The sequence below is a fragment of the Geospiza fortis genome, unplaced genomic scaffold (genome assembly GCF_000277835.1).
Source record: "Geospiza fortis unplaced genomic scaffold, GeoFor_1.0 scaffold55, whole genome shotgun sequence".
NCBI classification, from domain to species: domain Eukaryota; kingdom Metazoa; phylum Chordata; class Aves; order Passeriformes; family Thraupidae; genus Geospiza; species Geospiza fortis.
This window is the reverse complement of record NW_005054308.1, coordinates 4,554,943-4,582,626: the sequence shown is the minus strand read 5'-3', so window position 1 is coordinate 4,582,626 and position 27,684 is coordinate 4,554,943. Positions and strand designations below refer to the sequence as shown.

Below are 27,684 nucleotides of genomic sequence, written 5' to 3'. Positions count from 1 at the left end.
GGCCGCGGCTCAGCGCTGCCGGGAGGGTGCCTGGCTCAGCAGAAGGGACAGAATCGCAGAAGTGGCCGCCTTTAGAACAGAAAAGCAGCTGTTCTGCCCTTAGCACCGCCAGGGAGCAGCAGCAAGGACTGCCACAATATGCTTGAACGTACCGAAATCTCACTGTTATCCCAAGGGAATTCTTGCCCAGAGAAGCTGTGACTGACCCATCCCTGGTGTTCAAGGCCAGGTCGGATGGGGCCCTGAATAGTCTGGTCCAGGGAAATGTGTCCCTGCCTATGGCAGAAAAAAGGTCATCTCTAAGGTCCTTTCCAGCCCAAACCATTCTGTGGCTCTAAATTCCTTGCTTAATTCATGTACTAATTTGTAGCTAATTGCCTCTGCAGTGATAGAGCTCTGGTACCGATTTTAAGGCTGTGCACTTAACGCACACTCGAGAGCCAGGTTTAAAGGTGGCTGAAATCCCCCCAGCCGCAGACCCGAGCGAGCTCTCCCTCCATGCCCAGGGTCAGCTCCCCCAGCCCGGGTGACCCCCGCTCCGGTACGGAGCTCGGTCAGGAGCGGCGGCACCGCTCATGGATGTGTCTGATCAGTCATAAACTGAGTAACATGACTAGTCTTATGGAAAAAAAAAGAGATAAAAATACGGGAAATATAAATATTTTGCTGTTTGTGTTTGTTATTATATGTATTTACATGGATTAAAAAATGCAGCTGTGGTGCTCTCACCAGAACAGCAGCAGGTCCTGCTGGCAGGTGAGGTGATTCGTATCCCTTTCATCACCAGCTTCAATGCTTAATTACATCTGAAATTAACATTATAGGGGTTTAAATATCTTAATTATACTTGGGCATAAGTTTATCGACTACTGTTTAAAACCACCCCAAGCCCGAAAGTTCCGCTGCGTGCGGGCTCTCAGCTGCTCCATCTCCTTTCCTTGCCCGGCATCTGTCAGCACCGCGATCTTCTCGAGGTTAATCCACCTCCGGTGTTGGTGTCTAAACATCATTTGTGAACGAAAACTACAGAGCAGGTGTTAATTGAGCGCTAATTTATATAAATTCCTCGCATGAAAGTGATTAAGGGAGGGAATGAGTCCCTACTTGTCTTAGAAGTTGTTTGCTTTTTACGTAAAAAAAAAAAAAAAGGAAACGAAAAAAGATTTAAAAATAGGTGGTTTGCACAGAGAGAGGCGAGTACTTGAAAAAAGGTACCTATGATCGCTGCCCAGCAGGGAGCTTTGGAGCTGTGAGCGCGGTAAAGGGCAGGCTCCGTGCTCAGGCTCCCTGGCTTCCCACCAACCTCAACTTAGCACTGAAGTCGGCTGCGAGGCATCAGTTTAAGGAGAGTTTACACACTTAAAAGGGTGAACACAACCAGGACAGCTTGTGTGAAAGAGAAGGACCAGGAAAACGTGACATCCAGAAGGTAGGAAAAAAGGTGAGAGAACTGGAAGCTGAACTGATGAAGGCAGAGGAATAAATCTCATCTCCTGTGCCAAGGAACTCGATCGCACTGTGGCCAGCACTGCGAGGTGTCAGAAATCAGATTTTCTGTCCTGCTTCAGTTTACTCTCTAAGAATGGTGCCCTGCTGCTTCTGAGTGGGTTCTTCTCACTGCTTGAGACATAGCAAAAAATGCCTAGAAGAAGAGTTAAGGATCTGTTGCTTATTAATTAAGATACTTAAAAGATGAAGTCCAAAATACCTGGCAGTATATTAGTGCCTGAAGCCTCCTCTTTTGCTTGGATTGAGTTTCTTTAATGAAGTTAGCAATCAGCAATGGTTTTATTCTGCTTCAAGGCTGTTGGGGACACTGCAAGCTGCAGGTGTCAAGGGCTCAGAAAGGAGTAGCTGGTAGTGACAGTCTTGAATTGCATTTTGTGGCTTTTGTGGAGTGCCTGTTGCTAGGCAATAATTGGGAAAATATGGGTACAAGGATTTCATTCATTTTATAGCTATTCCCAGTAATGGCTTTGTTCTGTCATCACTGCCTTTGTTGGTATCTGCCTTTGGTAATACAGTTGCAACCACATTCACTACATGAGGGAATTATATGCTAAATCTGACTAACAAGACAGTTATTTTACAGCCAGCCATTAGCCATGATTGCTGAGTTTGAGGTAACAGCAACATTTACAATGCTGAGTCATGTTCATAATGAGGTTTCAAAGCACCTGGCAGTATGTCTGTGGGATTTAAAGGTATTTAAATTCTCATAGATGGGTATATCTAGAAATTGTAATAGTGTCTCACTGTGTTTTGAGATGTGTCCAAAGTCTGGACTAGTTAATGTTTTTTGTTTACATTTATATATATATACATACACATATGTAACCTACATTCTAAAAAGCTATTACATAGCTGATTTTGGTGGCATGGTAAATCCCTTTGTGCATTAGGGTCTGCTTAGGGTCCCAGCTGATTTTCCTGGAGCAAGCCTGGATTTCATAGAAGGGCTTGAAGCCAAACTGAGAGCTTCCTCTTAATGATCTGCATGCTGGTTATTGAAGCAAAACCATTTTTACTCAGTGATTTAGCAAAAAAGTAACTCTCCTGCATGGAGACATCTATACTGAAATATGATCTCTCCTGTGGTAAAATTTGAAGGAGGCTGTAGAGAATTGTTAAAATAACTGGTTTAGTTAAAATGGCTGAGTACATCCAAAAATAATCTCTCATCCAGGGAATGGTCTCTGTCAGGGACAGCCTTTCCACAGCCTGTAACAGGATCCCTGCAGCTGCAGGCTGGCACTCAGCTGGGAGAGCAGGCACACCTCTGCCCCCACACAGCTCTCCCTGTCCCCAACACACTGAGGGAATCCTCTGCTGGGCTTGGATGGCTGAACTGTCACCATTCCAGGCCATCATTATGTCTACAAACCCCTGAGAAGCCCTCTAGAAATGGGGATGATGTCACCAATCTATGCATTCCAACCTGATTTGCTTCTCTGGAGCAATCAAACAGGAGAACTGGTAATGCAATAAGTGTGCAGTGACTTGAGAGCTGCATTCGGGATGGAAATTGGATCAAGTATTGTTATAAAATTGAATATTTAATTACTGGGGGAAGGTCTCCATCTCCTGAGTGGGGAGTGTCCCTGCCATGGCGTGGGACAGTTTTCCTTCTGTGCAGTGGGTCACTGGCTCAGTGCTTTTCCTCCACAGAGTGCTTTGCAAGTCCTGCCTGCTCCATGCTTACAGGGTCTCAAGTTTTAGTGCTGTCTTTCAGAACAGGAAACAGAAACATGAGGTGATGCCCTTGGCCAAGGCCACCAAGGGAGGTACCCTGAGATTCCCCAGGTACTGTGATCTCTGCCTCATGCCCTGCTGTGGAGCCAAAGGTCTCCTAGAGGGCAATTATTTGGAGTGATGCTTTTAGGTTAGACACAGACATGCACTGCTGCAAACAACTCCAGGCCCTTCCCTGGTGCTTTAGGGGGTCACACCCTTGGTCAAATGGAGCCTGGGCTGTGGCTGCCAGGCTGGTGCTGCACATTGTCATTGTCACCAGGCAAACAGCTCAGGCTGTCAGGCTCAGGGGCACTGCGGTGAGCAGCTGGCATCCCTGGGCAGTTCATGCCCCAAGTGGTGTACAAAGCTGGCCCAGGAGTGTGAATTTCTCTCTGTCTTACCTCAGAGGTGAAGCCCGAGGCGAATTCTCGTAAGCCCCATGGAACTCCTCAGCCTGGCTCTTGGAGCCCTTCTGGCCCAAGCTGGAGGCTGCAGGGCCCAGCCCGGGGCTCTCTGGGCTGTAGGAGGGCAGAGCAGCTGCCCCACGCTCCTTGGCTCCTGCCTGGCTGCTCCTGGGGAAGCTGGACCTCTTCATGGTGACCTGCACAGCTGGCCTGGGGGCAGCACCTCCAAAGCTGTCCAGCTCTTTGGCTCCTGGAAGTAGAATTGTCCCCAGGTCAGGTAGGAGCAGTGCAGAGGTGGCTCACCAGTGCAGTGGAGGTAGAATTGTCCCCAGGTCAGGTAGGAGCAGTGGTGGCTCACCAGTGCAGCAATGGGATGGGAAGCTGGAATGTCCGAGCAGCAGGATGAGGCTCATTGTGCTCTGCACTGACTGAAACCTGCACGAGCCAAACCTGGCTCTGGCAGGGCTGGGGAGCTCTGGGCACATGCCAGGGGCTGTTCTGGTTGCAAATGGCTTCCAGCATGAACCAAACAGCTCAGGTGGAGCCATAAAAACCATAAACAAGGTATATAGACACAGCCAATGTGTTGGGCCAAGCTGGAATCCCTGGAGGGATGAAGCTCAGGGATGAGACCCCTCTGAGAGAGGGAACAGCCGCTCCACCTTGTCATCCTTGAGCCAGGAAGGAGAGGAACCAAAAGCACAAACACAGAACAACCTGCATCCAGCTCTGAGAGGTACCCAAGCAGAATGCATTTTTTTGGGCGTTTCTATTCTCTTGAGCCTACAGAATTGTTTGGGTCTGGCTTCTGCTTGGCAAATATCTGTGATTCTGCCTGATGTTGAGCAGCAGCAAATTCTTTTGTGCTTAGTTGCTCAACACAGAAATCCATGTGCTTACCTGGGGAAACAGAGAGATGAGCACTGGATGCCGCAGACCCAAATTCATTTTCAGCAACACATTTAAATATTCCAGAGTCTTCTGGGAAAGCTTCTGTAATAACCAGGGTGCAGACTTCCTCTGAAATAAGAGATTCAGGCATGATGTTGTAGCACAAGAGGCAAATGTTAACCTGTAGGAGCTGCTCCTTACAGGACTCTTTACTTAGTGGTGGGGATTGGCACTAATAAAGTGCAAAAAAAGTGATGTAGAGGGCATGGGAAGTGAAGGGGTTTAGAAGGAGAAAGATTAAAGAAGACTCCTCCTGTGATGTTAATGAAACAAAGCACATTTTTATGGTGGGTGTTTTGTTTGTTTAGTTGTTTTTGGTTTTTTTTGTGTTTTGTTTTTTCTTTTTTTCTAAATTCTGTCTTTTCTCGCACAAATTTAAAATATTATAGGTCAGAACGGTAGCTATGCTTTCTCTTAGCACAGGGTACTCTTCATTGGCTGAATGTAAAAGGATTGGTACCTTTCTCCAAGTGTTGTGGAAAAAAATCAGGGCTTTTTGTGTGCTTGAAGCAAAATTAAGAACTTGAAAGATCTTGGCCTGACTGACTGCTGTTTTCTGGCTACCTTTGGACATTGTTGTTTTATTTTGGATGAGGTGGGAAATACTGAGTGTAATGAGGAATTTAACAAAAAATACTGCACAGTGTACTTACCAGGAACTGCTGATGAACAGGTCTCTGCTCAAGATAAGAGAGAAAGAACTTAAATTATTATAATGTCAGAACGGAAAAAACCCCAAACCCTTCATCCCTCACTCCCTTCCCCCCCTCAGCTGTCACCCTGGTTACAAGGGAACGCTCTCTTTTCTGTCCATCACGAGGAATGGCACGTGGGTAAGGAAAGCTCAGGTGTGGCTGGGGAACCTGCTGGTACAGACACCTCTCCACTGAGGTGATACACAAAAATCTCTACTGAATTTGGAGCTGGTTGCTGTGGGTTTGGCCCTCTGGAGCTCTGACCTCGTGCCTGGGAGTATAAGAAATGGTTGGAAATGAGGTTATGATTTTTCCCCCCGAGTTCACCAGCGGTTCTAGGACATGGCAGCAATGCCTCCATGGCTCAGCAGGGCTGTCATTAATAACTAACAGCCTGGAATCTGCCCCTGCTGTGCCTGACCCACTCCGGCAGCGCCAGGGGAAGTGCAGGCTGTGCAGCAGCCTGTGACTTGGGGTCATCTGATACTGTAAACTCTGCTCCTATGAACATCTCCTGGGTTTTATAGCAGCTCTCATTCCTGTCCTGCCCCTGTCCCAGTACAATATCTGTGCACCAAGAGCTGCAGCAGCACCTACTTTTCCTCAGGGTTCGGAAATCAGCAGAATCCAGGATCTGGTCGTACTCCCTGTACCAGTGAACCTGCAGTGGGGGAGTGGAGTGAACACGGCACTCAAACACCACCAACTGACCCTTGCTGGCTCTTATGTTTTGCAGACCCTGGAGGAGAAAAGATTTGTGTTAAATGCCTGATATAAGTATTTCTCCATATATGTATTTCCTCGCTGAGGCATTTATTAGGACATGATACACGCTTCAGGGAGGAAGATGGTCCCACCTGTATTTTCATTTTGCTTACAACAGTAATCTGATTTCTAAATGTATTTGCAGTGAGTTGTGAGTGGAAATTTTTTTCCCCAACACTCATTAAAGCCTTGCTTGTTCATTTAAATAAATATTCCGTTGGATGCAACATAATAAGGGTGGTTACAATGTGAGGTTTCCACTTCAGCCTCCTTTGCAGGAAGTAAATGAGATTAATTCCTGTAAGTGGCTCTGTCTGAATCGTTTACCAATTAAGATGTTAGTTTGATAGCATCACTGAGAAAGTATGCTAGCTTTTTTGAATTGTAAATGACCCAATATTCCAGCCTAGAAATGCCTTCTGATGGAACAAGAAAATGCAAAATCTAATGCTGGGAGTTGCAGGACAGGCTGTGTTGTTCTTGTGCTTTTTACCTTTGTAAACACAGGCGTGGTTCCATAGGCAGACCCAGACAGGCTCAGTGAGGGACTCTGCATCTAGATGGCAAAGAAAAGAGACTTTTATAGATTGAATTTTTCACATGCAGAAACCTGGCTGTGTTGCTGGCACTTTCCTGTGAAGGAGAAGAAGATTCAGGGTGTTTTATCTGCTGTTCATGTTCTGGGCTAGGAAATATCCCATGGAGAGTCTCCTCCACTGAGAGGCTTCAGGAGGAAACAGCTCCCAGGCCTGCAGACACCAAGAGAGTGGGAAGAGGAGCTGATGACCAGTAAATGCTGCTGAGAGCTTTAACCAATTAATTGCCCACATCTTGCAGCCTCTGTGTAAAGATCAGGGCTGCTGCCTCTCCTTCTACAGTGAGCCTGGCCTGGTTTAGCTGGTCCCAGGTCTGGCACTCCCTGGCTTGGGTCGTGTCTGTGTTTGCTACAGTGAGGCTGAACATAGAGAAATGAGCAGGATTTTTCTACTGTGTCCTGACATCCTCTGTTAAAGCTCAGCTGCCACAGAAGTTCCAGTAAGGCCTCTGATTAGCAAGAAAGGCAGTTTTGAGATAATTAAATATTTGCAGTGCCAGACATGTCCTTGTTCCATGGTGGTGTTGATGCGCACTCATCTCTGTCTCATTTAGCTTTGGAACCATGTGTCTTGCATACAAATGTAAAACTGAAGTGCTTGGGTTTGTTTTGCTGTGACATGGCCTTTTTTTACAACCTTATCTTTGAAATAACCCATGTTGTCATCTCCTTCCCTCCCAGCCTGGGTGAAGATGTGAATCTGTCTCTAGGTGCTCTGACTTCCCCAGCTCTTGGCCACATTTGTGCTCTAAGCCAGCTCTCTGTTCTGAAGTGAATCTTTGAAGTGTAACTGTTGCAGCCCCTTGGGCATTTCCAGCCCTGTCACCTGCTCCATCAGTTCCTGGCAATTCTGGCTAGGAAATGTTCCAGGTCAGAGAGCCATTTTCCAGATCTTAGGGGCCAGACCTTGGTATTAATGCTGACCTTTGCCTCTTAGACTCTGGCTGATGAGCCTGAGCTGATCCTTGCAAAATATTTCTAGGATGCTGTAAATAATAATTTAAAACATGTGTAAGCTGCTCTTTGAGTGTGAGTAGATAAGGCTGAGTTAAAGTGGTGTAACTCTGGTCAACTGCATGGTTGTGGGAGACTGCACTGCCTGAGGAACCAATGGACAGAAAAACACTGGTGGCTCTCTGCTTTTACCTAGTGTGTGGGGAAAAAAACCTGGGCAGGATGGAGACAGAGGTTTAGGAGGCTGCGAATACTTGATCCAATAATATTTGGATCACTTACTGTGACATTCCTCTGGCCCCGACAGGATGCTGAGACTTGCGAGGAGGCTTAGCCTTCGGATTTACCCTGAGAACCTGCAGAGACAAACAGAAAGCAGTGTGTGTTTAGACCTATCTCCTTTTCCTTACAACACAGCAATGCCTGCTTTGTGAACTGAACTAGGCTGGTTGGGGTCACACAGAGGAAATGGAAGTGTCCTGAGTATTTGAGAGTAGGCTCAGATCACCTCCAGAACACGGAGACACTTCAACAAGATTATTGGTACAGACCTCTGTAACAGACCCAAGTTACATGGATGGCTCCTGTCCAAAAATATAGCATAAGGCCATCAACAGAGCTGAGTTGTGATGCAAGGGCTGCTGGATAATCCCAAACCTTTGGATGTGAGAGCAGGGCCTGGGAATGTTTTTGAGTTGCCCTGGGTTCCCACTGCAAACCAATCCTGGCTGGACTCCACCACAGATTCCTGTGGTGCTGCCTTCCAGTCTATCAGGTAGCAGTTGGTATAGTCAGTTTTCAGGACCTGGAATAATGGTTGACTTGGGCTTTTTCTATTTTGCCTCCAAAGAAAAAGGGTGATGAAAAATCAGACATGTTCAGATTGTGAAAGGAGTTCCTGGACTGATATATCTGCTTTAAAGAGTGTCCCATGTACCTGAGACACCATTAACAAAACTGCATTGGAGGATCATTGCCCCTTCCTTTTCTGCACAACAAAAGTCTTTATTATACTCAGAACTGCCATCACTCTTCATGTTCCACTCTGTTTCCAAGTCCATGATCAGCCTGGGCTCACACAAAACATGCACCGAAGCAGAGGGCACAGAGGTTCCCCTGTCAGAGGGGACTTGGCCATCTGTGGTGTGGGACCAGAGCACAGGGAGGGGCTGCAGGAGGCATTGCACACACTGCTTGGGGTGAGGAGCAAGGTCTTGGAGACAGGCTGCTCTACTGAACTGGATAAGAGCAGCTCCTGACACGTTTCCAGTATGATGAAAGAGGCACTGAACTTTAGCACTAAGCAGGAATAGCAGCAGCTCGTGAGTTTGTGCTCAAGACAGCTCCTGGGTTGCGTGGCATCAGTTCCTCGATGTGATCACTGCTGCTAAGACCTCCTGACGTGGCAGAGACCATGGCCAAGGGATGGTGGCTGTCAGGGCTGCAAGTGTGCCTGGCCTGATGCCCTGTGACACACCAGGCAGCCAGTGTTCCCACAGTAAATACAGGCAGCTCTCTGTGGGCTGCTGCAGCTGCCAGAGCTTGAGAAAAACTGGGCTAACCTCTCATCAGGGCAGATCCTGTCAGTTCAGCTGAGTGAAGACCCCATCACTGGGAATTCTGCTTGTTCTTGGCTGCTGCAGGTGTGTAATAAAAAGCAGAAGCCATCCTTGAAATCCACGTTGCTGGCAGCACCTCTGTTTGTAGACAAGCTCATCCTTCACACGCATGGCTCACGTTGGATGCTCTGTTCTCACCTCCTCTTGTGTGGTCCCTCTGTCTCACAGTTTGCTTCCCATGAGTGTGTTGGATGCTCTCACTGTTGATATTACATTTAGGTAAAGGAGAGTTCATGGGAACAGATAAAAGGCTTATGAGCTTCAGTGCTGGGACAGCCACTGCTTTAGTCTGAATTCCCTGGTTGTGATTGAGCCCACATGACCTAAGGGCTGAGGATATTTAGCAAACCAGGAGACTTTCAAGCCTGCTGAGCATGATGGCTGGTGCTGCTTTAAAGGGCAGAGTGTATTTGGGAGAGTAAATGTCCTGAGAGCATTTGGGCACTGGCTGCAATGCTGACAAGCTCTGCCACTGCTAATTGGTTCCACGTGGTTGAAATAGTGGGCTTCTGTAGGAGGCCAAAGCTGTCCTGTGTGTGTGGCTCTCCAGCTCAGCAGTACAAATGAGAGGAGGTCATCCAGCTTCCAAGAAAACACTGGAAGGTCACTCTGAGGTATCTGTTTTCTCTCTGGCACATCTCCTTTTCTTATGAGTGATGCTCCAGGCTTCTGTAGCTGTCAGTTCTCAGACTTCTGAGCTCCTGATCCCACATCCTGAGGAGCTCGGTGTGTGACCTGCCCCTCTGCCTGTGTTTGCCTTGCTAAGCAGAGAGGTTTTCTACACCACATTAGCAGACCTTGCTCCCTGTGAGGATGGTGAGGTCCTGCCACAGGCTTCCCAGAGAAAATTTGGCCACCCCATCCCTGGAAGTGTCCAAGACCAGGCTGGATGAAGCTTGGAGCAACCTGGGATAGTGGAAGGTGTCCCTGCCCATGGCAAGGGAGTTGAGATGGTCTTTAAAACCCTCTCCAACCCAAACCATTCTGTGATGTTACAAGTCTGTGAAGAGTCATCACCCTACAATTTACGCCCTTGAAAGAATATCTAGCCAAGGTTTTACCTTGGTGAGTCATTCTAGCAGTCCTGGTATCTCATGTAAATGTCAACCTTTACTTAGTGTAACTCTAGATCTTTGTGAAGGGGACAGAATTAGACTCAGCCAAATGAAGAGTCCAAGGACCTTTGCAACCCAACACCAGGATGATTACAAGGTACATCCAGATCATGCTGCTGACACAAACCGTGACGACGACACTCTGGCATTACCTGAATAGCTGACATGGCTGCAGAATTATGCTATAGGCAACACTGGGACAAATTTAACACGGGGCTAGGAAAGTATTAAATCTGCACAGAGCCCTTTGGCCAGGTGTTTAGATCATGGAAAACACATTAAGTCTGTTTTAGGAACAAGACGAGCATCTGCTGGATCTGAAATACACTGCATTGCAAAGAGTGTGTGGAGAGGGGAGGAGTACATTTAAAATTTACACTTAGGAGTGAGACAGAGCTAGACTGCAACCATCACGCTGATGTCTTTTATTTAAAAAGCAGCCTTGAATAGATACACAGGATAACAGCTTCCAATCACTTTGGAAATGATGCATTTTCCAAACCATCTGCACGTACCTGATGGTGCTACTCATTTTCACAGAGGTGTTCAAGCTTTGGGAGGGTGTGCCAGACACTTGGGTATCTCGTGGCACTACTCTAGGGCTTAACAGAGATATGAATAGGTCTGCAAAGAACGAGGCTGTCCCAGTGGCAGTGGGCTGCAGAAAGCTCTGTCTGGAGCTGTATTTCTTCTGTGCCATATGGCTAAACAGGGAAATTGTCACCACTTAGTAGTGAGCTCTCTAGTTGTGAGTTCCTCAGTGGTGTGAATGTGTGATTATGAAGTGGCTTCTCTGTTGCTCCTGGGGTGTGAATAATGAGACTTCAGTAGGAAGTGAGAAAAGAGTGATTTTATTTGCTTCTCTTCCTACGCTCCAAGAATCCTGAGAAGATCAGTTGGACTGCAGAGACTGTTGTGATTTGTGGCACAATTTCTCAAAATCACTGCTCTTCAGGTGGGGAGTGGGGCAGGTTTGTGTCAGCTGGGATATTCTATAATAAAATAGCTGAAATAATCAAATAGCTGAAAGAGGTTATTGTAGCCATTGATAAGGTATTCACAGAAACTGCAGAATCCTGGTTGGATGTGAAGCTTGCTGAGAGTCTTTCTAAATTGTAGAAATGCAGCTGAGTCTGTCTCAAAGACCTCTTTTATTTTTGGCATATTTTCAGAACAGTTAGCACTGAAGAGCACAATTTCAGAGGCTCGTTTTCTGTGAATTCAGCTTTTAATGCCTCCCATGAAGCAGGCTGGAGATTTGCATCTCAAAATTATGCCTGGCACTCCTGTGGACATTTCCATAGACGTTTGGGAAGGGCAGAAAGGTGTGCTGGCTTTCAAGGACAGGCTCCCTCTGGAATTAGCAAGGACTGTAAAGCACAGAGACCAGCGTGGCAGGAGGAATGAGTGTCCTGTGCTTCATGCTTCAAAGCCACTGCTAAGTTTAAGCTGGGTTTGTCCATTTTACAGAGCAAGTGATGCAAAGAAAAGAGCATCAGCTCTCAGAATGTAATGGCATTTGAACAATAAGTTCAATATAGGAAAGAGCAGAGTGGAAAGCTTAATTTTGGAACTGGTTAAGGCAGATCCCCAATGAGATGGTGAACAAACACACCCAGTGTGTGGCTCGTGTGATGTTGTATTGCATGTGGGTGCAGGTGTGCACATACTCAGGGTGTTTGTGCTCACAGGCACATGTCCCATTCCAAGCGCAGTGTGAAGAGATGGGATCTGAATATCTGCCCATCCAGATCTCCTTTTGGTTGCCTGGAGGTCCCTGGGGCAGAGCAGGGTCCCTGGCAGGGCTCGGGGGCCGCCTAGCGAGAGGGACAGGCTGGGAGGGCTCACACACCAGCGCCTCATCCAGAGGCTGGGACAGGCTCACACACCAGGGCTGAGGGGCAATTAATTTTATCCCTCGTGCTGCATGCCTCTTCTGAGCACAGCTGTTTCTCAGGGCTGGAAAATCCTGGCTTTCCCTCCCCTTATTTGGCTAACAGCTGAACTGCCGACAGATATTGGACACTTGAGTCAAACTGCAGTTCCTAGAACCAAGTGACTAAATCCCCTTTTAAGCACCGACATTAAAAGACGCCTCGAGCTTATTTTAAGAGATGCTAAGCTTCCACTTGAAGTCATGAGGCTCCATACTTGTTAAAGTATATTCGTGTCAAACAGAAATCCTGCTAATTTCCTTCCTTTCTTCCCTGTAAAAAAACCCCAGCCCTGCCCCACTTCATTGCATGCCACAGCATTACAGAGATGTAGGAGGATTTTGAGCCCAGACTGTCTGACATGTGAAGCTGCAGGCCCTGGGGTGAAGGCTCTGTGCCCATGGCTGTGACCTGCAGAGGATGTGCAGGTGTGAATGCAGGCAACAGCACTTGGGGAGTCTCTGGGCATCTGTGCCTGTGCTGTATCTTTGGCATTCCCATGGCACAGGCACACCCCAGAGGTGGTGTTTGTGGAAGTTGAGGGTCCCTTATGTGAATCCTATGTGCCATGGAAAGAATGTTGTTTCAAGAACCTGCGAATGCTGTCTCTGCAGTTAGGATGCTGTAACAAAGCTAGATGGAATTCTTTCCTGAAAGCTGTGAGGGAACACGCACAGTGTCTCAGTCTCCAGGATTCCTGCTCCCTAAGAACTCAGAGTTAAGGCTGAGTGGGTGCCCTGGGGCAGGGCTGGGCTGGGCACAGCTCTGAGCATCCAGCCCGTCCCTCCCCTCCGTGCTGGGAGCATCCATGGGCTCCAGCTGCTGTACAGCCTTCCTGTGCTGGGGAGGGCATCGATCCCATCCCAGCCCTGCCTGTCCCTGCACACTGCTGCAGGCTGTCGTTCCCATTCCCACAGGATGCTGATGCAGCACAGCCTTGTGGCCACCTTTCTCTTCACTGAGAAAAGCAAGGCACAACTTCCCAGGGATATTTTCTGTGAATCTCAGCGAGGAACCTCAGAGAAAAAAAACCCAATTCTTATCTCATTTGCTGTGCCTGTGTTTGTGCACAAGTGGAATGCATTGTGGGAGATTGTTTACCTGAAGGGAATTGGTGATTGGGTTCTGGTGTGAGTGTTTTGATTCACTGACCAGTTGGATCCACGTGTGTGTGTTGGGACTGACAGTCATGAGATTCTGGGCAGTTGAGGGGAGTTCAGTGCTTGTGCAGATTCATTTTAGATGTAGTGTAATACAGTATAGAATAATATAGTATAATGAAGTAATTAATTAGCCTTCTGATGTCAATGGAGTCCACCTCATCTTTCTCCCCTTTGCTGGGGTTGCCCTGCATTTGCTATAGAGCCTCAGCCATAATACAAAAGCTCTCAGTGTTTTACATTGAAGGTAGAAGTTGTGCCGTGCACTGCTCAGGCAGAGAGCGAGCTGACCTCCCCCCCACGGCCCAGGGACGCCCTGCTGCACGTCAGAGGCACGATCAGGTTGACAGGGCCAGAGAGGAGGGCGAGGAGCCTGTCCTGCCCAAGCTCCGTGTGGGGCACACCTTCCAAGGAGGTGGCTCTCATTCCAGCAGGCTGAGGAGATGGGAATTGTGTGACCAGTGCAGTAACTGTGACTCATGGCTTTGCTATCCAGAGCCCCAGGGATGACTCTGCTGCCCTGGCTCTACCCTTACGTTTGCATTTTCCTCAGCGAGTTCTGATCTCCACTGGCCCCAGAGCACACCTGTTGCATGTCCCTCCTTCAGGAGGAAGGAATTTTTGTGAACAACACTGCAGGAATTGCAACTGCTACAGCATCCTGTAGCACAGGATGTCTTTGCTACAGTAGTAATTACCAAAATGGAGAAAAAGCCCTTTTTGTCCCCAAACATCATGATTTTACTTAGCTGATTTCATTTGCATGGGAATAAAAGGAAAGTGTGTCCTCAGATGGGAACACATTCAAACGGGATGTCTCCAGAGTGACAGCAGCAGCTCTGTTGCACTCAGATGCAAATAGGAATGTGGGGTAGCTTTTGCAGAGCCTGCATAACATTTTTCTCCCAAGTGCTATGCAAAGCAGCACGTGCCTGCTGTAGCTCCTGTCATCTCCTGTCACACAGGTGTCCCTCGAGTGGTTACTGACTGGTGCTCTGATGCTGCTGCCTGTAAACCTGAAATCATCAAAGCTGGCAGATCCAGAGATGAAGCAAAGCTCCTGAGCCTGCTGAGATGTCAGCTCTGCTGTCCCAGGGCACGTCAGGCTCCTGAGCTTCTCGTGCTGCTGCTGCAGGAGGCTGCAGTGAGGGCAGGGAGTGACAGTGCTGCTCCATGGCAGCTGCTCCCAGCCGATGGCCCAGGCAGGGGACCTGTGAACAGAGCCCTTCATCACCTCCCAGCTGTGCCCTCAGTGAATCCTGGCCCAGAGACCCTGTCCCAGCTCAGCTCCATCAGCCCTGCTCCCCCTGGGACAGGCAGTGCCAGCCCTTCCAGAGCAGAGCAGAGCCAGGGGGTGAGATGTGCACCAGCACAGTTAGCCAGGAGCCCAGAACCCCTGGGAGCCCAGGTGCTGGGAGGAGTGCTATTTAAAGCTCTCTGGTTTCTGGTTTCCCTGACACTCCAGGAGATGTTTTTAGCCCACTGGTCAGAGAATTGTCTGTCTGGGCTGCCATGTCCCCGTGGTGGTGGTGCAGGGTTCTGGCCAGAGATGCCCTCCTGGAGGCACACAGCAGTGTTGGGGTTCCCCCAGGAGCCGGGGGGTTTGTGCAGGGCCTGTGAGCCACAGGAGCAGCCGCTGGGCATCAGGGATGTGTAACCTGGCTCCCTCCATGCCACGTGTGCAGTGCTGTGGGCTGGGCAGTGGGAGGAGAGCATGGGGTTGGGGTCTCTGGCCAGCTCCTGCCCAAGCTGGGGCACAGCTCTTCCCTGTGCTGCCACATGAGCAGCAGAGTAACCTCAATCACTTCTCAAATGGTGCTGGAGCAGGCTCTGGGTGCTGTGGAGTGAGGGGGAGCAGGGGGTGCAGTGATGCCAACACAAGGAGGGCATTTGCCATAATTCTTTCCTCTGCATGGGCCTTGCAGAGGCTGGAGGGCTGCTGTGCAGTGGGGCAGAGCTGGGGTCTCTTAAATGCTTGTTCTCAGGTTCTACCCCTGATTTCTTCACCAGAGGAGCTGGGGCAGCTTCAGCATCTAAAAGAGAATTTGAGTTTACACCAAGAGCTCTGATTCAGCAGCAGGGCTTGTGGTAATTATCCAAAACTGCTGGGAGCCAGAATGCACCATATAAGCAAGTCAGGAAGAACAGCCTGCTGCATGTGCTGCAGCATCACCACAAAACTCAGAGCAGGCACCGACCTCTTGCACAGTAAAGTGGGGTAAAGAAAACTATTCCTGTCTGGAAGCTTTTGCACAGAACATAAACTGTGCCTTTAAAAAGTGTAAATAATCAGGATATTGCCAAGCACTGTAGTTTGAAAGCCCCTATGTAGAGCTAAGGTGCAGACTGTGAAGCAGTTAAAGGTGCCAATTCCCCAAACCATCATTGTTCAAATTGCCTAAATTAACCTGTCACTGTACAGTCAAAGGCAGCCTTTATAGGGAAATAACTTTACAAACCCCAAGCCATTTCACAGAAAATTGATCTGGCAGAAAGGATTGCATAAAATTAAATAACTTGCACAGATGTTTCTTGAATGAAAAATGAGTTCTAATGGTTATTATCTGTGCCCAGCAGGCATCAAGACTGTGCCATCCAAGCTCTCCCAAACACCTCCTGTGACAGTGCCACGTGCCCAAGGAGGAGGAAAGGTTGGTTTCAGTGAATTCTGTGGGATCTGGGCTCCCACAGACCCCCGTGCCCAGCTGGTGCCAGGCAGTGACTGCTCACAGCCAGCAGCCCATGGGCAGTGTCTGCACAGCCAAACCCGCCCCAGAAATAGGATCAGGCTAATTTTAACTCCAGGGACAGCATTTGATATGGAAGCAGCTGGTGTCATACAAAACTCTGGGGCTGTGAGCAACCCGAGTGCTTTGCTCCAGCAAATCTGTGCATTTCCACCCAAAGGCCACCAGCAGCCAGGCCTGATTTTAGCCTGCACTTGGCTCATTATAAATCAGAGCTGTAAATTTGTAACCATAGACATGCTGTGCCTAAACTCTCAGATTTTAATGCCTTTTCTTTAGAAAAGTGAGGCATTTATTACCTGTTTCTCTCACCCTGTAATTATTGCATTGCTACTATGCTTCACCTGTTTGTGTTTGCCACTGGTGAAAAGGTTTCCTGGTCACATTCCCTGTGTTCCCCTCTTGTGAGAAGGTGTTCTACAGTGAAAAGTTGATGTGCTAGACATCATGCTAATTGCCAAGAGCACATCTAGGCAATGATCTCAGTGTGTGCTTGGATTACCTTCTTTTTGGCAGCTAACACAAACTTTCTGGGTAGAAAACCCCTAAAAATACAGAAGGGCTTTAATTTCCTGTCTTCTGGAGAGTGGCAGAGGCAGCATATGTGCCAAACTTCATCTCAGTGGCCCACAAGCAATTGATATTGCTTAATTGTTGGAAAGTCTCTCAAAACCAAAAAATGCCTGATTTAATGTGTACCCAGCTGCGTTGGAAAGTTGTCACAAGTGCAGCCATGTCAGGGTGGCCTTGAGCTCCAGCTTGTGCTGCAGGCCTGGCACCCAGCAAGGGGCTGTCTCCTGCCCTGTGTAACCTTTGGAAATTAGGAAATGCCAATAAAAAGCATGTGAGGCGCAGGAGAGCTTTGTGTCTGCCTGCCCTCCCTGCTAAAAATGAGGAGTTTGCTTCTGCTTAGAGAGCTGGTCAGTAAAGGAGTTTAAAATATTAAATTAGGTTAGAAGGTTAAATTAGCAGCAGAGGTAGAGGAGAGTTACAGTTCTTGTTACTTGTGTTTGTGGGAAATGGACAAAGTTCCTCTCTCAGGCACTGAGGACACACCACTCAGTTTTCTTGGTGCCTTTTGCAACAACAATGATGAATTTCTCTAGGAGATAACAGTGTTAGGGACAAAGTTCTTGGATACCCCAAACCTACGAATTAATGCAACCAAAAAGAAAAACATGAAAAGGAAGACACTTAGAAAACAAAGGGAATTAAGTTCATTTCAAGGGGCAAAGTTTGCCTCACACCCCAATCTGCTGAGGAAATCCTTGACCCAGCAGCTCCTTTGGAGCTGAGAGGCTCCACACTCCCATCCACACTTGGCCATTGTCACAACCCTCTGGATTAAGCCTGCAGATGTAGTGGGATAGAATATAAGAAAATAAAGATAGTGTAGAAAGTAATCTTACCCCTAAGGAGCTGCAGCTGGGCCAATTACCAAAGATTAGGAGCAGGCCTGACTTTACCAGGCCACAGCTGTAAGCAATGAGACAAAGATGCTATAAAAGAGTGGGATGGCTGGTTGAGAGGTGAACTGGAGTCAGTTGGCTGCTTTGTGAAGAAGAAAGAGTCAGTGCTCTGAGGAGTTGCCCACGAGAAACACCAAGAAGGTTTGGAATTTTTGTGATAGGAGACAGCAGCATGGAACCCCTGCAATGAGATGACAACACACAGACCTGGGCCAGGTGTTTTTGGTGCCCTGGGGCTGGGCTGTGGCTCCTGCCCTGCCCATGGCCTGAGCTCACCCTCTGCTGCTGCCCTGCTGCAGGGGCACAGACAGGCTGTGCCTCCTCCCTGGCTGCGGCACAGGAGCAGCCACTGATGGGTTCTGGTGGCACAGGGCTGGGCAGTGAGCTTCTGTGGCTGTAAATGATGCACTGCAGAGAATCAGAGCAGCCTGAGCCGCTGCAGGGTGGAGCACAGGGTGAAAGGCTAAATCCAAACCCCACTGCTGTGGTTCTGGTTACCTGCCTTACCTACAGCTCTCAGTGCTCTGAAAACACACCACTGAGAAGCTCTATTATAATTTCTGGCCACTTTCTTCCCTGTAGCCCCTCTACCTCTTTTCTCGTTCCCTGCCCATGAGCCACGTTTAGCACCAGGCTGTGGAGCCCTGTGGGTGCTCTGCTGCACAGCCCAGCCCACATCACAGCTGAGGGTCCTGGGGACCATTTCACTGCTCTCAGGACACTAAATGGAGCACTGGTGGATTGCCTGCTTGCAGAGTACCCCAAGAATGAAATGAGACATTCAGGGGGAGCAGAGCTCGTTGTGGCTTCACCCCTTGTGTCCCTGCTGAGGAGCTGGAGTGCCCTGGTGGGCAGTGGAGTCCTCTCCTGCTCTGAAAGCACAATATCCTGGGTGCCAGGCTGAGAGGGGCTGATGCAGGCAGCAGGGCTGAGCCAAGGGTGCTGTGGGTTTGGAGCTCCTGGCTTGCCAGGATCCTCAAATCAGCACCCTTGATGAGCCCAAAGGTAAGAGCAGAGCTTGGTGGGCCAGCAAGGGGAATGCTGCTCCCTGAAAAGGAAAATCATATCCCTGCCTCTGTTCCCCACCTCTGAAAAGCATCAAACATCCTGAGAACATGGTTAGTATGCTAGAATGAAAGTGCTACTTACCTCTGTAAGCCATCAGTTTGGGTTTGGGGCTCTTGCTGCCAGCAGTTTGTGTCAGTGCTGAGTCTTGAAGTGGAAAGTCTCCTCTCCAGCAGCTCCCTCTGAGGTCTGGAGGCTGTCTGGGGTGGTGGGTTACATTTCTAATGTTCAGATCCCTGCTTGTGAGTGATGGCATGGCGGGAATGTCAGCTGTATGGGAATAAACTGCAGCAATTTATTCCCTCCAGCCTGCTTGAAAGTCAACAGGGTGGCACCATTAGCTGGAACAAAACAGGTCCAGTGTTGTGAGATACAAAGATGGCCAGATCCATAATTGCCTATAATTTGAAATGCTAATAGCCCTGAGTGCTGGAAAGGTGCCAGCTCAGGTCGATTGTTGCTCTCCACATTGAAAGAGAAGTGCAGAAAAACTTCATTAGAAGCAGGACTCTCTTATACAGATCTGGAATGTCAAGAATTTCCTATTCACTTGGGAATAGGAAAGAAAACCTGAGCTTCTTCCCAGATGCTGAGGAATGCAGGGAGGTGTCTTGGTGGAGCCAGCAGGTGTGTGGCTGGCTGGAGCAGCCTGGTGTGGCAGCCTGCAGAGCTGGGGTGTGAAGCTGTAGGAGCTGAGGGGATGTGGTGATGGTGGCAGAGCAGCAGGGCCACTGTACACCTGCATTCCACACCAGGTGCACTGAGGAGTCCTAGGGAGGGAGGGAGGTTATCTCTGGAGGGGGGTTGAGTCCCTCAGTGTCACTGCAGCAGCTCTAGGGCGTTCCTGTGCCCCAAACCCTTGGAGGAATTGCTTTGTGTGGTGCACAAAGGGCAGGATCCCCAAACAAAGCTGCCATTGCTCAGTGTCTATAAACAAACTGGTTCCTGTCTGCCCCCTCAGCAGTGCCCTTCCATGGCTGGGTTATCCTGCTCAGGCTTGGCTTGGCCAGCCTTCAGCAGCTCTGTGCCCATGGAAATAACCCAGCTGCTTTGCAGAGCCCTGCCCAGCATGTGAGGTACTGAATAATTATTTACCTTTTGTGGGGTTCCCCAGATTGAAACATGACTTGTAGTTTGCTTTCCTGCAAGCACAAGCTCTCAAACTTTTCCTGTTGCCTTCCTGCTTTATTCCCACTGAGTCCCAGAAGCTGTGTGAAAAGGTGTAAGTTACTTTTGGCTAAAGCACCTCTCCTGGCACTGTTATTAATGGCTGTTGCTACATTTTTTGTGTATTTAACCCATTTGGGCTCAAGGATGAGATGGGCCCTGGCCATAGCACGGGCTGTGGTGTAGGGATGCTCTCCCCTTCTTCTGGAAATTCTGCCACAAGTCAATGGGATTTACTTGGATCTCCTCACCAGACAATCCAGCTTGAGGAATTTAAACTATTATTCACCTCTTGGGGGAGTGATTCCCAGATGAACTTTTGGAGCTTTTTGAGTGCAGGGGTGGTGGGAAGAGACTGGCTATTCCAGCCATCTTAAACCCTTCCCAAAATGGAAAAGCAGCAGGTGCAAAGGCCACAAATGCTGGGGCCCTCCTTCCTGAATGGCTTTGTCAAGGGCCTCTGAAGTGACATTTCAATTTATACATCAAATTCTGAGGCAGAAGAATAGAGACCTTTTCTTTAATTTTTTTTCAGACAGATTTCTGAATGAGGAGTGCAGGTAACAAAAATCTTCCTGTGGAGATGAAAGAGATGTGCCCTGTGGAGAGACTGGGTATCTGCAGTGGCAAGTTGGTGTCTGGGGTAGTTTTGACTGTAAAAATGGAATTAATTCTGACTGTTGTATTCAGAGTTCAGGCTGGAACTCCTCACGTCCTCAGGAAACCCAGCTCATCTTTCCATTGCTGTGTGAAGGAGCTGGGCATAAGCTAAGCTGGTGTTTGTGTCACAAGGGAGCTGGGGACAGGGAGGGAGCTTGGCAGTGCTGGGAATTTCGGGAGAGAGGAGCTCCAGGTAGGCTGGCAGGTCCCAGCAGGTGTTTCCCAAAGAGTTCCAGGTTACCTGTGGCAGTGACAGGCTGGGAGTGCCAGGGAGGCTGTGCCAGGACAGCTTCTGCACCCACTGCAGGGCTGGGGAGGGTGGGGACATTGCTGGGGACAGCCAGGGCTCTTCTCCAGGACAGGGCAGAGAATGTGATTGCAAGGTGGACATCACCATTTGTGAGAGAGGAGAGCCTCTGGGAGGTTTCAGTGCATGGAGGTGTCATTGTCACAGCCTGGCTGATGTTCCAAGGCAGCAGAGGGGCTGTGAGTGGGTCCTGGCAGTCTCCCCAAGCCTCCCCTCCTGCCTTGCCACTGTGGGTGGCAAGCTCTGGTAGACTCTGCCAGGTCTGGCTGGTTGCACTCCATCAAACCTGTCTGAAACTGGACTCACCAGTAGACTCAGCCAAGTCTGGTTAATCTGAACCAAGCCTGAGACCAGCACTGGCTGGGCTGCCTTCCCCTCCACCAGCACACTGCTCCAACCCCAGATTTGGGCTGGTACTCTGGGCCCTGTCCTTGGGTTCCTCTGGCCTCAGAGGAGCAGTGCAGGTTTCTGTGAGGGCTCTGTTTGGACATCAGGGACACATTTGACCTTTCTCCTGACATTGTTGTTCCAGTTAAGATCTGATGTTCTCAGTGAGCCAAATAGATCAGTAGTTTTAGCCTAGGTGCTTATCATGGGCATCTTGCAAATTCAGATTATCTCTGACCACATTAGCCAAATACTCTTCTAAATTATGCTGGTGCATATTGGGCAAGTGTGGTGGAAAAGGAGTGCAGATGAGCATGAGCAATTTGGAACTTTGCTACATGACAGAGGGGGCATTGCTGGCAGATATCCTCAGTCATCTGTCAGTATTAACTTCTGAAAGCAGCTTAGCAGAGGTGCCTGCTTGCTCTCCACATGCTGAATCCCAGGAACAATATTTTAGTGGGGAGACTGGCTAGGCTCAGATTAAAGTTCTCCCAGAGTGCTGCAATAAAGACATTGCTGGATGCTGCCTCGAGGCACTGCTTTATTGCGTGCTCTTACAGCTCTGTTAGTGCTGCTTTCTGCAGCATTCCCTGGGGTTTCATTTCAGGTATTTTGATGTATCTAATGTATTTTCCACTGTAATTCAAGCCTGTGCTAGTCTGGGCTATACAGACTTGTCTATAGGCAGTTTAAGGAAGGGTGAACATTGTTGGGTGCTTGCCAGCCCTGGGTGGGACACTTGCCCTGATATCTATAGTCTGGGTCCTCTGCAGGCTGCATCAAGATCCAGCTCTGCAAAACATGTCAGAGTTTTATGTGAGTTTCCTCTGTGGATGTGGGGGTAGGCTTTGCAGCTGAGGTATTTCCAGAGAGGAATCTTTTATCCTGGCCTTTCCCTGAGCGACACACTCGCTAAAGCAGACAGGGCTGCACTCACCACCATCTCCATTTCCATTTCCCACCATGACAGCGGTTCCTACAGCTGGGTTTTCCCCTTGGTGCTTGGGAGATAGAGTTAAATTATTGGGGCAGAGAAGGCAGAGCCCTTTCCCTGGGCTGCCTGAGCAGTGATGGTCAGGACACGTGCAGAGCGGGGATGGCGGCGCCACCCGCGCTCCGCTCGCTGCTTTTAGCTCTGGCAGGAGCTCCCAGCGTGCTCAGGATGCCAAACCAACAGCTGCAGCTCTCTTGATGGACACACAAGCACCTCTGGCCCCCAAGTTTGCAGGTTTTCGTGGCCATAAACAAGGACATTTAAAAGTTACATTGCCTGTGCTCTGGCAGAAATATTCCTCCTGACTCCTGCGTGGCACAGCACCTTTTATCAGCATTTGGGGACCAGCAGGTGCAGGGAGAGGCATGGAAGTTGGTGGGAAGCCTATTTTCTGGCTAGACAGCAGGCTTAAGTGCTTAAGGCAGAGCCCAATGGTCAGTATAAATAGCTCTCTGTAAGAACAGTGAAAATGATTCTTATACAAAGCAGCTGAATTGGGACCAGCAAAATAATATCCCTGGTGAAACTCACACTTGATGCCTTTGAGACCTGCTGTCTGTGTCAGGCTGGGTGCAAACTGGGTGTTTTGGAAAAGCATTTTCCAGGTGGGGATTGTGAGCCTCTGCAAGTGCCTTCGGTGGAGGAGCTGGATCAGAGGCTGGGATTCTCCCTGGTTTTATATATGGAGATGGTTCTGTTTGTCCTAAACAGGACATAATTTTTAGGAAACCAGCTTGGTGCTCTTCTCCTTGGGACTGATGAATTTTTGAGCCGCAGGAGTTAAACTCCTGGCTGAGGAGCTAAAAGTAAATAGCTAAACTAAAGCTAAAAGTAATTTCACCCTAAAAGTAAGTGTCTGTCTCTGTTTCTATCCCATTCTTTGCTTCTAGAAGGGCATTGTGTCGAATTTCATGCAGCATCAAGGACCGTGTCAGCAAGGATTTGCTTGTGATATTTCCCATGTAAGCAAATTTTGCCTAAAACCTCATTTATCCCTAAATCACCACATGAGACCCTCAGGCATCTGAAGGATTTTCATTTATGCCAGACACGAATTAGTCAAGTCTTAATCGTTTGCGCTGCTGTTCCTGATGTGCTGCGGCTCCAGAACGGCAGATGGCACCAGCAGCCTGCGCTGCTCACAAAGCTCGGGCTCCTCAGCGCAGCCCCGGCTGTCACCAAGCTGCTGAAATGGGACAGGAATTTTACATCTAAAATCCAGCTCATAGCAGAGGTGGGGTTTTTTGCTTGCTTGTTTTTTTTTTTTTTCTTCTTCTTGTTGTTTTGTTTTTGGGTTTCTTGTTTGGTTAATTGGTTTTTCTTTTCAGTTTTTTTTGTTTAGTTTTTTTTTGTTTTGTGGTATTTTTTGTTTTGCGTTTTTTGGTGGTTTTTTGGTGTTTTTGTTTTTTGTTTTTTGGGTTTTTTTGTTTTGTTTTTGGGTTTTTGTTTTTGTTTTTTGGGTTTTTGTTTTGGTTTTTTGGGTTTTTTTGGTTTTTTTTTGTTTTTGTTTTTTTGTTTGTTTTTTGTTTTTGTTGTTTGGTGTTTTGTTTTTTATTTTTGTTGTTTGGTGTTTTGTTTTGTTGGGTTTTGTTTGGGTTTTTTTGGGCGGGTTTTTTGTGTTTTTAGTTTTTTGTTTGGGTTTTTGTTTTGGTTTTTTTTGTTTTGTTTTGGTTTTTTTTGGGTTTTTTGGTTTTTTTTTGTTTTTTGGGGGGGGTTTTGGGGGAGGTTTTGGGGTTTTTTTGGGGAGGGTTTTGGGATTTTTTCGGTTTTTTTTTGTTTTTAGGGTTTTTTTGTTTTGGTTTGGTTTTGGTTCTTTTTTTTGTCTTGTTTTTGGGAGGTTTTTTTGTTGTTGTTATTGTTTTAATAAATCTAAGCATCTTCATGGGCAGCTGGAGACTGTAATTTTTTACCTGTAATCCCCCTTCCCCTTGTGGGTGCCTCACTGGTGGTCTGAGCGATTTGCAGCCCGACAAAGAAACACAAGGTTTGTTTTCTGCTGGGCGGGACAGAGCTCCTTGCTGCCCAGGTGGGCACAGAGCAGGCGCCCTCAGGGCTGGGGCAGGAGGCAGCCTGGTGGAGCTGCAGGCTGGGATGAGCTGCTGTGCCAGCTCCCCCGCCAGGGCCAGGTCTGGGTGCTCAATGTCCCTGACCTGGAGCTGCAGTCCCGGTTTGCAGCTGCCCCTGCAGGCTGACAACTCCTCACTTCTGTGCCTAAGAAGCTCCAGCACTGGCAGCTCTCCACAGCACAGCCTGGACACGAAATTCAGCATTCAGCAGGTACAGCAAGGGAAAGGAGAGCAAAACAAAGCCAGGAGGAAAGGACAGAAGAGATTGCATTCATTAATTGTGGTGATATTGAATCTCTCTTCCCCAGTTGCCATAGGAGAGTGGCAAAGTTCTGAGCACAGCTCTGGTTTGCTGTCTAACAAACATTTCTGTACATGTGCTTTACCTGGGGCAAGCTTGTGGCACTATCAGTGAAAGCTTTTAAGTTGTCAGGTCTAATCTGCCCAAGCAGAGTTGTTGGGGCCATGTGGCCTGGTTTTGTAGCTGGCCCTTGCCTCTCCATGAGTGTTTTTCCAAAGCCGTGCACAATGTCTCAAGCTTTTCCTTGGTGTCTTTCTGTGCATCTCTCATTGTGACCTCACCTGGGACCTTCCCCATGGCCTTGCTCCTGAGCTGGGTAAACATCTGAGGTGCAGATGCTGTGGTGAGGATGCAGATGATGGTGAGGATGAGATGCTGTGCCTGGTGAGGATGCAGAGCTTGGTGCCCCATGGGCTGTGGGCACCATCCTGGGTCCAAGAGGAGCAGCTCTGCCCTGAGCACATGGGGGAAGGAGAGTCTGCAGCAGCACATGGGAGAGAAGATTGATCTTCTGAGGGATTTGAATACCCAAGTCCATTAGAGCTCCCTGGGAAATAACTCAGTTTCATGCTGGCATACCTTGGAAATCGTTTTAAATTAAGTACCAAAACCCAATGCACTGCAAGACTCCCAGCATGTAATTCTGAACCCATTAGGAGATTTGTGCTAATTTTGAAAATAATCTTCCTATTTTAAATATTGCTTTGAATGTATTTTGAACTTGACTATTTGGCAGAAGGGGAGCAATTAAATCAAAGGAAAGATTATATTGTGTTACTTTAATTGTGATGGATTGAGTCATTTGCTGAAGGAAAATATCTACAAAGCATGTCTAAGTGCAGAAGCAAAACTGAAAACTGGTCTTGGCTGTTCTCTTCCCTGTGATGAATATTTATTTATGTAATGCATTCCTTCTCATACCTTGATAACACCAGGGGCCCGCAGTGCATGGATTACCTCCACTGAGAACTGCAGGGAGATTGTCTCTGAGCCTGTGTGAGCACGAGGCACCAACAGCCAGGTCCTGCATGTATTCATTTGTGATTTATGGCTTTAAAGCTTCGTTAGGGGGAGGAGGAACATCCCTGACTGGATGCACTGCACCACTGTCTGTGCCATTTGAGGTCCAGAGGACTGTCCCATGGCTGTTGCCAGTGCTTGCTCCTTCTGCCTGTGCCAAAGGCTGGGAAGGGAAGGTTAGCCCATGTAGGATTTTGTGAGAGCCCTGCATTAGACAATGGCTTCCTCTTCAAGAGCAACTGGTGAACCCTGCCTGACTTCCACCTTCAGAAAACTAGGCAACAAGTGGTAGACAAGTGATGGTTTTATTAAAACTGTCATTTTTGGAGGTTCAAATTAAATCTAGTTGTTAATCCATACAGCAGACTGAAGTTTTTGTGGCTTGTGTTTGGTGAGTGCTGGGCGCTCGGCGCTCCCAGTCCCAGCAAGAGTCAGCTGTGGGTGCTGGACACCTGGGGGACCAGCACAGATGGGAAGGAGCACAGGAGGAGCAGGGCCAGCTCAGAGGCTGTGTGACCTGTCTGATGCCACCATGCTCACTGTGAGCTCCCCTCAGGGTGTATCATCTGTCTGAGCCTTTCCCATCCCTGTTTCAGCCCACAGGCTGCTGGCAGCTGCTGTCATTAGAGCTTCTGACCCGAGCAGAAATGGTGCTAAATGCTGCTGGGGACAGGGAATGGCTTGGGCCAAGCTGGGAGGAGTTTTGTCCAGCAAGTGATGTCTTGTCATGAAAGCATTTTGTGTGCAAAGGTACAGGAGCTTTTGCTTCTAATTAAGCTGCACCTGTGGAGCTCATGGGGTTATGGGAACAGAGCTGCACTACAAGTTTTTAAATCTGTGTGCTGTGGTGATAAAGCCATCAGTATTTGTGGATGGTGTTGGCTGTTAACTGTCCCTATCTGACCCTTCCTTGGTTAATGAAAATAGCAGTTGGATAAAAATGCAAAGATTTTGAGTTGTGAAAATGTGTGTTTGCACCACTAATCACTTGAAAAATCAATCTCCAGACCTTCATTTGTTAAGAGCAGCTGATTAGCTGCTCTCTATGATTTTTCCCTTTTAATAAAACCCCTGAGTGGAACAACAGGAGGACTGTAATTAAGGAGCAGTTTTCCCCTTTCTGTGTGACATTCTGTCAAATGTTAGCCAGTGGGTAGCTGGCACACACAGGACAGAAATGCCTTTGCCCTGTTGGGGCAAGGCCAGGCCTCACCTGTGACAGGGAGATGGGGCTTTGCTCCTCTCTGCACAAACTTGGGACTGGAATGTGGCTGTGCTGGGTTTGGCAGCACCCTCTGTCCCTTGCTCAGCTGCCCTGGTGGGGATGCTCTTCCTTTGCCACCAAACTGTGCCTTGGAGGTGACAAAAGGAGCCACAGCAGACCCAGGCTCTTGGTTTCCATGTGCTTCTGTCTCAAGGGCCCAGGTTAGATGATGATGATGACACAAAGATCTCTTGACACAGTAAAAGACAACTCTAAGGTTAATACTCTGTCCTCCCTGTATTTTACCCTGGAGGGTGATGGCTTTGAATGAGAGAATAATTCTGAATTGTAAAGATTTGTGTGTCTCTTAAATGACTTCCCTGTTTGAAGGCACACAGTACAATTTGTCTAGCCAGGTTGCAGGTTAAAAAGGGGCTCAGTGAACAAAGCTGAGGGCTTTGTCTGTTTTCTGACTGGTACCTTCTGGTTTCTAAATGGCCACATATCAGCCATCTGGCAACAAGAAGGGTTTAGTATGAAAAATTAATTAGATACAATCTAAGCATAATTCTGCCTTGATTTTCTGCAACACAAGAATAGTTTGTACCCATAAAAGACTAGCAGGAAAGATGGTGATAAAATAACCACTCCTCTTAATTTTTTTGTTGATTTACTTCTTTTTTTCAAAAAAAGTGAAGAATTGTCCCAGCTGAAGAGATGCCCTGTGCAGGTTCTTGCTGTGCTGCCCAACCCAGCTGTACTGCAGGTGTGCCCACCACAGCTGCTGCCTTGGCCAAACAAGGATGGCAGATAATGACAATAATGACAATATATGGCAATAATGACAGACTGTGCCATAATGGGTTTA

General features: G+C 48.2%; 1 protein-coding gene across 1 annotated transcript in view; it reads right to left on the bottom strand.

Moving 5' to 3' along the window:
- MYOT (myotilin) overlaps positions 1–18,916 on the bottom strand; it is a 38,024-nt gene extending 19,108 nt beyond the window's left edge. The window contains exons 1-7 of the mRNA XM_031055310.1: positions 18,792–18,916; positions 7,881–7,954; positions 6,543–6,605; positions 5,882–6,023; positions 5,243–5,266; positions 4,539–4,658; positions 3,636–3,888 (exon numbers count right to left, since the gene is read on the bottom strand). Coding sequence (XP_030911170.1) covers positions 3,636–3,888; positions 4,539–4,658; positions 5,243–5,266; positions 5,882–6,023; positions 6,543–6,605 — 602 coding nt within the window. The 5' untranslated portion in view covers positions 7,881–7,954; positions 18,792–18,916. The remainder of the gene's footprint in view (positions 1–3,635; positions 3,889–4,538; positions 4,659–5,242; positions 5,267–5,881; positions 6,024–6,542; positions 6,606–7,880; positions 7,955–18,791) is intronic.
- Between the last annotated feature and the right edge of the window lie 8,768 nt (positions 18,917–27,684).